Here is an 8,594-nt window from a genome sequence, read left to right on the forward strand (position 1 = left end):
AAATATACACAATTAAACATATATAAATTTTAATTATATAATATTTTTTATTGTTTGTATATTTATTTTAATGATATAAATATCTATGATGCATGTAAAATGTTTTTAAATTTTATAAAAGAAAAAATCTTATCTTTGAGTCTTGACCTAATTAAAATCCATATGATAGTTAGGTAAAAAATATAAAAGAAAATTATATGAAAAAATTACATTCACTCTTTTTAAATGGTACTAACATTATTTTTAATTTTAAAATATGCATCGATCTTCTTGATATCGACACTCTCTTTAATTTTGACGGTCAAAAACTCAATTAAATATACTCATTAATATATGGATGTTTATGGGGGAGGTAAATGCATATTTTAAAACTAGATGCATGTTTGTGTCATTTTAACAAATTCTGAGGAGGCAAGTGTAATTTTTCAGAACTTTGTTTTGCACACGCCAGTCGCCCATCGTGCTCCTTCTTTCCTCAACTAGTCTCCAACTTTTGTTCGTGTGGAAGATTCTCTGAATCCATCGGCCCTTTTTGCGAGAAAATTGGAAAAAGCTAGCAAATTGAACTGAAGTGAAGAAGAAACGAGTTAGGCTGTGTTTGTACCGAGTGTACACCGAGTCAAATCGCTCATTGCAATGGAGAGGTTGGAGTTGAAAGAGGTTCAGAAACTCGAAGGTCACACCGATAGGGTTTGGAGCTTGGATTGGAATCCCGCTACCGGTCATGCCGGTATTCCGCTCGTTTTCGCTTCTTGCAGCGGCGATAAAACCGTCCGAATCTGGGAGCAGAACCTCTCCAATAACCTCTTCTCCTGCAAGGTCTCTTTCTAAATTTCAACACCATCGTTTATTTCTCTAGTGTCTATTTCAATTGTTTTGAATTGTAGAGTAGAATCGCTTTCGAATAGCAAATTATTGATGAATTTTGTATGTTACAACTTACAATTCTAGAGTCATTTTTATTAGAGGCTGTTTGAATTGGTTTATCTGTTGAAATAAGTACTTGTGAGACAATTTGAGAGATTATGGAAACATCTGTTCATAAGCTGTTTTCAACACATTATAAAAACAGCTTATAGCTATTAGCTTATACTAGTAGTTTGGTTTTATTTTATCATTTGTTATAGAAATAGCTTATACATAAGCACTTATATGATAATTCTTAAAGTCTAAGTGCTTAATTAGGCTTTTTATCCAAAGAGGACCAGTAGAAGATGTTAAATTTTTTTTTATATATAAAAAATAGTCAAATATCCAATGCTAGTAAATGAATCAATTTTAGCTACCTCAAACGTGAGGACTTTCATAAACAGATATGTAGTTGGTGGTTTGTAGTATAGTTTATAACTGGACTTCCATACTTTCAAGTTTGGTGGCAATTTCTTAATGATGATATTTGTGTCCGAAAATGAAATACAGGCGGTTTTGGAAGAAACACATACTCGAACTGTTCGATCTTGTGCTTGGTCGCCGTCTGGGAAGTTGTTAGCCACTGCAAGTTTTGATGCCACCACTGCCATATGGGAAAATGTTGGGGGTGATTTTGAATGTGTTTCTACTTTGGAGGTATGCTACTGCCATGCTGTGAACCTAGTCTGTTGGTTTCTTCTTTCTATTTGGATGCGTGTATTCTTTGATCATTGCTATTTTTTGTCAGTTTTTATTAACTTGCTTTGAGATATATGTAAATTTTATGGACAGGGACATGAAAACGAAGTAAAGAGTGTATCTTGGAATGCATCTGGAACTTTGCTTGCAACTTGTAGTCGAGATAAGTCTGTTTGGATATGGGAAGTGCAGCCAGGCAATGAGTTTGAGTGTGTCTCAGTGCTGCAAAGTCATACTCAGGATGTGAAAATGGTTAGGTGGCACCCAACAGAGGATATCTTATTTTCATGTAGCTATGATAATACTATTAAGGTAATAGGCTTCCGTTCCTTAAGTGCAGCCATTTTAATTTAATTTCTGGTACTTAGTTTTACATGCTTCTTTTGTGAATGAACTTGCTTAGACACTGTGATGACATTATAATGCAATCAAATTTCTTCCAGGTCTGGGCAGATGAAGGTGATAGTGACGATTGGCAGTGTGTTCAAACCCTTGGAGAACCCAACAAGTAATACTTCTCGACCTCTCCCATCAGCCCAAATTTTGTGTTTTCTTCTTTTTCTAAGCATGGTTGTTTAGGCCAGTTTATGTAGGATGACCAAATTTTTAAGATAATTTCTATGTTATCTTGTTTGCAATTATTTTATTCAGTGGTCATACATCTACTGTTTGGGCCCTCTCCTTCAATACTAGTGGAGACAAATTGATTAGCTGTAGGTATGTCAATCATCTCTTCATGCATGGAATTATTTTTGGTCTTTTCTAGAAGTTCTATGGCGTTTTGACTCCAACTCCTTATGGCAGTGATGATCTTACCCTGAAGGTATGGGAAACAGACAGCGTAGGGATGCAACCTGGTGGTGGATTTGCTCCTTGGTAAGTTTTCTCTTAACATTCTAGCCTTTAGGGTGCGTATTTTTTCCTCAAGGTTTTTAAAGTTATTGATTCTCTTTGGCAAATAGCATTCCCATGTTTTACTTATTTCGATTTCCGTGATGAGGGTAGGTATCCTCATTCGCATGACATGGCTGTGGAAGTTATAGTGTTATAAATGTTAACATCCATTCCCATTTCCTTTCACTCTAGTTGCTTGTTTACTAAAATTGCTTTGTATTGCATATGTGCAGTCACCTTAACTTAAGGCCAAGTTACTCAACGATAGGTTGAAAGTTATTCTGACATAGGATTTGTTGATGGTATTCAATATTTCATTAAAATACGGCCTTCAAGTTATAATCTAGATATACTTTATTATTTTAATCATTAGAATTATAATTCGGAATGGATTGTAACACTTCGATTCACTTTATTCATAGATTTTGAATCAAATATGAGTTTGGGTTAATAATAATCTTTTATTTACTATGTCACTTATACAAATGAGGGATCAATAATTTAATAATGGCATATTTGTCCTATCCTTTTTTGGTACACATTAATCATATCCCTTTCAGACAATAACAATTGTTTATTGTTTTCTTTTGGGATTTTCAGGAGACATCGATGCACTCTTACAGGATATCATGAGCGGACAATTTTTTCAGTTCATTGGTCAAGGTAGTTGCATCTTGGTTAAATAAAGTAAAATTTTCATCACACTTCTTTACATTTATGTCAATCTTTTACTGGTTTGTTTATTTAACTAACTTGTCATTCAATACTCACGATTTCGTAGGTATGTCTTTAACAAGTCAACTGTCATGGTTTTTACCTATGCCTACTTGACATGTTTTTAGCCAGTAAGCAGTAAATGTTGTAATGAAAAAGATGAATTATTTCTCTCTTTCCAAAATGGGGGAAGATGTATAGGAAAATTGTTTAGGCAATAAAGTGAGTTGATGAGTTTCAATTATTTGAAGGGTAAAAACTTCAAAATTGAAACCAATTATTAACAAATTCAATATTTCTATCAACTATTTTAATTCACGCGAATTAGTTAATAAGGTATATATACAGAAGTCGAGGTAGTATTATATTGTACAGGTAAATCTGCCAATTCCCATATTTCTATTTGGTAAGTATGTTGACACTTCTTATTTGTATTGTGGACTAATACCCCCTTGCTTCCTTTGGATCACAGACAAGTTAATTTCACTTTCACAGAATTTTCTGGATTAAATCATTTTCTATTTCCATTTTGCTCTTCTTAAGCAAGATGAAAATAATGACTTGTGCACTTCATGTCTGTCGTTAAGATAGTAGAAGAGTTCCAACTATTCTAATTTTGGCTTGTATAACTTTGATGACTTTTTTTCAGAATTATTTTTTGTTGCTAATTTTGGCTTGTATAATCCTGATGCTTTTGTATTCTGCAACTTTTGATATTGTGTTAGGGGAGGTATCTTTGCTAGTGGAGCTGCTGATGACGCTATACGGCTTTTTGTGGATAACAGTGAAAGTCAGGTATGTCATTGTTTTAGCTTTTCAGGATGTGTGCAGTGTTGTTAAAAACCAGTATAGCGTTATACCACTACTATGTATCAGAATTTGGATAGTTGATACAATATTGTCAATTCCTCTATTTGCCATATATTGGGGGTTTTGATATATTGGTTATAGCAGTACATAATGAACAGTAGAGTTGTGTGTTTTAGTGGCTATTAAAATTTTTAAGTCATTAAAAAATTACAAAACTTGAAGTGATGGCCAAATTTTAAAAAAAATATTAAAACAAAAAAAAAATACAAAACCACTGGTGAGACGGTTATTGGGTATTATATATATTACCTAAGCAATAAAACCTCACTACTAGAATACAGGTAAATACACATAAATCAAGCCATCTGTGATTGGTACTAGTACTCCATGGACATAACTCACCACCTCAATTTCTGTGTAATACTGTCATTAATCACTAATCAAGCCATTTTTTATTGGTACTAGTATTCAAGGAAATGAATATAAAAAGAAATTATAGCCGAGAATGTCATAAGTTGTTAGTCCTCACTAGGTCCTTCCTTTCAAATGCTGGTGGGCTTAATAGCTGTCGTCATTTTAGTACAACATGTCATTTTCGCTCACATGGGATGCCACTGAGAGCATACTATGGTTTTATCATCATACATTTTAATCTGATCTGCATGAAGAGTTCACAGAAAAGAGAAGCATCAGATTCTTTATATGTCCATTACAAGTTCTTTTTCCTGTTGCAGAATCATTCACTTTAAGTCATGAACACATAATGATTCTATTAGCAAATCTTGCTTATGGATAAACCTGGAATTTTTTTTAGTTTCTTTGTAGTTTGTACTTGCAATCACAAGGGCAATAATAACAACAATAACAAGAGATTTAACAAACCAATGTCAAATGTTTCTTCATTTACAGCTTAAGTGCAGAAAACACTCAACCAATCAGCTATACTGTTAACTGTATTTGCAACTTCATTTATCTACTTCAATTTTTCTTCTTCTTTGAACTGTGTTTTATTTTGAAGAGATTAGCATGTGGTTACTGGTGAACTTGATCAGCTTGTTTCCAATGATTTTCTAAACATAATCCTCTCCCTTCATATATTTGTGAACTTGAATCAGATATTTTTGTTTAGGTGCTCTTCTCTGTGTTTGGGTGTCTGAAAACTTGAGTGTTTTGAACATCAACATTTGTGCAGTTGTTATTAAGAGATGAATCCTTATGTACATTGAATTCCAAGTCCCTGAAAAATTCAAACTCATAAGAATGTGCTGATCTGCATAAAAATAATGACAAACTTATAGAAGTATTTCTTAAATAATTTTACATCTTTATAGATTGTAGACGCATCTCACTATTAATGAACATATGAAAACTGACTAAACATCACTGCTTGCTTATGACATAGGTTGATGGTCCTCTGTATAAGTTGCTATTGAAGAAGGAGAAGGCACATGACATGGATATAAATTATGTGCAGTGGAGCCCTGGGGTAAGATTCTTGGACTTTACTTTAGTAGAATCACATTGGTGGTGAAGTGAATATCACCTTACACACACCAAGTGGGTGGAATGGTAGATTTCACTACTATTATTATTAGATAATAATCTCGCAACTGATTGTGTCTATGATATGAAGCACAAACGCTTAAATTTCCCTCTAATTAACTAGTAGTTGATCAATGAAGTGACATTTAGAAAGAACATTTAAATTTTCATCTACAATACATATAAAATTTCTAGTTACAATTTTATCAGAATTTAAGATTTAAGCTTGTTGCTGTTGCTCCTATAGCACAGAGTTAGATAGCTTATACGAATGTATTTAGAGAATGTTGAACTATGCTAGGAATGGTTGTGCTTTGTGTCTTTCTCTTGCAATCTGTTTTATAAGGTCTGCAATTGGTTATTAATCTAATATATTTTGCATACTATTGCTCGCTAAACAGGAGAAGCCGCTATTAGCCTCAGCAAGCGATGATGGGACAGTCAAGGTGTGGGATCTGGTATCATAGCGGGATTCTAGTTTAGCATATTTGCCGTATCAGCCGCAGAAATTATACCAGTGGAGTATAATAGTAGAAATGCTAGATGTAAAGGCATCCTCATTGTTCTTTTTGTTTAATAGATTAAGTAATTTATAATAATTTAAAATAGATTTTGAATATTGTATTTTTTAAACCTAAATCAAGAGTGTGATTGTAAGGAGTCCTCATTGTTTATTTTCTTTGACAGATTTAGTAATTTATAATAATTTAATTTAAAATAGATTTGAATGTTGTGTTTTTTAAAACCTGAATCAGGAGTGTGATTGTAAATTATATTTCCTGTCAGATAAACTTTGCATTTGTGCTCAAGTATTGCTCAGGATTATTCACCTAGAGTGAATCAGTATTTTCTAAGTATACTCACTTCAATCTATTGGAAAAGGGGTTTCTCTAACAAGAGAGAAACTTGCCAAGCCTGTACATTTGTTGGGTGAGAATTTCTAGTTCTTAATTTAACTGATAATCATAAAAATGTTACTTTATTTTCATTTGAGTTTTTCAAAGATCAATAAGAAAATGGTGAAAGTAACATTTATCAGTCAAAACAAGAAATGAAAACACATGTTTTGTCAAAACAAACAGACCTTAGTACCAGTAGACATCACTAGTATATCCAATGTAACCCATTTGTAAAGGCCGAATACATACTGCACATGGAGGACTAACATATTAAGAAATGAGAATCATAAATACCATAATATAACTTCAATGTTAAAATGCTAATAGTTCATTGCATTTTGACATTAAGTTTTCCTATACTAGAACATTTGATGCACAACTCATCATTTTGATTTAGAAATTTGGCAAACTTTGATTAAACAAAATGTACCTATATAATATTTCATGTTTTGCTACTATGGCAATGTTTCTTCTAGAAACAAGTTAGTTTATTGAATTGTTGCATGAGCAAGGTTCAAATTATAAAATATAGATGGCCATGGTCAGAGTTTAGGAAATAAATATGAGAGGGATTATTTGATAAGCTGACTAACCTAAGCTAACAAGAATTTGTTTACTGGAGAAATGTCAATAGTTTCAAATATATTTGTTTATGAAACACCTCTTAAACAACCAATGAAAATCAAACTCTCAAAGTATATAAAAAAAGAAAAACGTTATACAAAAGTCAAGATAAATTGCTAAACCATCCATGATGAATATATGGTTGAATTACAGAAATGAAAAGTAAAAAAGTTCTAACACCTGTTATCTATACTTAGAGGAGCAGCATTGGCTCTAGCAGTACCCTGTTGAACCAAAGCAGCACGTGCCATAGTGATCTTGCTTGGAATCAAAGGAGCATCAAATGCAGTGCAATCTATCCAATCCTTCAATAATTCCTCTTGACCCCATATTTCAGGTATCCAAACCCTTCCAGCTACTTCAACTCTATGCCTCTTCAGCCTCTCTCTTTCACTCACCTCTTCCACTTCCTCCTCATCCACAGTTGTCAACTCTTTTGCATCAACATCAACATCATCCTTAACAGAAGCCATTTTCTCCTTCTTGCAAAGAGATGAGTTTTGTGTTGCATCTTTATCTTGATCATCATGGTTTTGTCTCTTTTGAGTGCTTAAGAGAAAAGGGTCATCTTGTTTTCTCTCAAAGTTGGCATCTTTAGATGGATGAGAAGGAATCTTGTCATCAGATTCAGCAGAGGAGTGGTGAGACATTATGAAAAGGTTATTGTTTTCTTTCATGGAAAGAAGAGAGAGAGACAGAGAAGAGTAAACTTAATCTTCTTGTTCAAGTTTATGTTGCTGTTGTTGATGTGTTGAGATCTTGTTGTTGTTGTGAATAGAGAGAAGATTTGAAATGTGAGGGTTGCATTGCATGTGTTGTGTGGGGAATAATGGAATGGGTGGGAAATTAGTTTACACGTAGTCCACAAGAGTTTCTTTTCTATGGTAAATGACAAACCTACGTGTCTTGTTTCAGATGTGTGGCTTAATTCCTATTTGGTGATGCTATAAATTAAATGTCAAAATATATACATTAAAATAAAGTACTATAGTCTATAGTCTATAGTAGAAGTGAAACATGTGGGATTCTTTGGATTGATTTTTGGAGGATTGTTGTGAGGTTGATGTTGATTTGTATTCTCTATGTCTAACTATATGTGACTCTTGGCTTTCAACCACAAAAGGTTCAATATATGATGGTTATATAAAAAAATAATTAGTAATGGAAAATTTAAAATAGAAAATATGACCTTTTTTTTTTAAATTTAATTTTGTCTATTAAATGGACATGAATATTATTTTTTAAACCTACCTTTTCTAGTCCTATTTTTTATTTTATGATTAGAAAAATATATAAATACTTAGTTTTTTTTTGTTGACACATATAAATACTTAGTTGTGCTATCCTTTTTATGTGACCTACACTCAAAGATGCTTGAAGAGATATTTGTTTGTCTTATTTCCCATTTTAGAAATGAGGAATATTTTGTGAGGTCATTAAGCCAATTTATAATAACTTTTTTTTTTCTTTCCCTTTCAAACAAATATTTTATGAGGTGATTAG

The 8,594-nt window shown here is 32.7% G+C and overlaps 1 protein-coding gene and 1 pseudogene across 2 annotated transcripts; one reads left to right on the forward strand and one right to left on the reverse strand.

Annotated features, from left to right (window-relative positions):
• Positions 1-385: 385 nt before the first annotated feature.
• Positions 386-6,288, forward strand: LOC127125654 (protein CIA1-like; annotated as a pseudogene).
• On the reverse strand, positions 4,794-8,009 carry LOC127125655 (uncharacterized). 2 transcript variants are annotated; one of them, XM_051054444.1, is made up of 3 exons: positions 7,272-8,007; positions 6,653-6,715; positions 4,794-5,263 (listed from the first exon to the last, which is right to left on the reverse strand). In XM_051054444.1, the coding sequence occupies exons 1-2, from the start codon at positions 7,766-7,768 to the stop codon at positions 6,673-6,675; spliced, it is 540 nt and encodes a 179-aa protein (XP_050910401.1). In that variant the 5' UTR covers positions 7,769-8,007; the 3' UTR covers positions 4,794-5,263; positions 6,653-6,672. The 2 variants fall into 2 exon arrangements, with proteins under 2 accessions (XP_050910401.1, XP_050910400.1); XM_051054443.1 differs by lacking the exon at positions 6,653-6,715 and having other exon boundaries at positions 7,272-8,009.
• Between the last annotated feature and the right edge of the window lie 585 nt (positions 8,010-8,594).

The sequence above is a fragment of the Lathyrus oleraceus genome, chromosome 3, assembly GCF_024323335.1.
Source record: "Lathyrus oleraceus cultivar Zhongwan6 chromosome 3, CAAS_Psat_ZW6_1.0, whole genome shotgun sequence".
Classification (NCBI taxonomy): domain Eukaryota; kingdom Viridiplantae; phylum Streptophyta; class Magnoliopsida; order Fabales; family Fabaceae; genus Lathyrus; species Lathyrus oleraceus.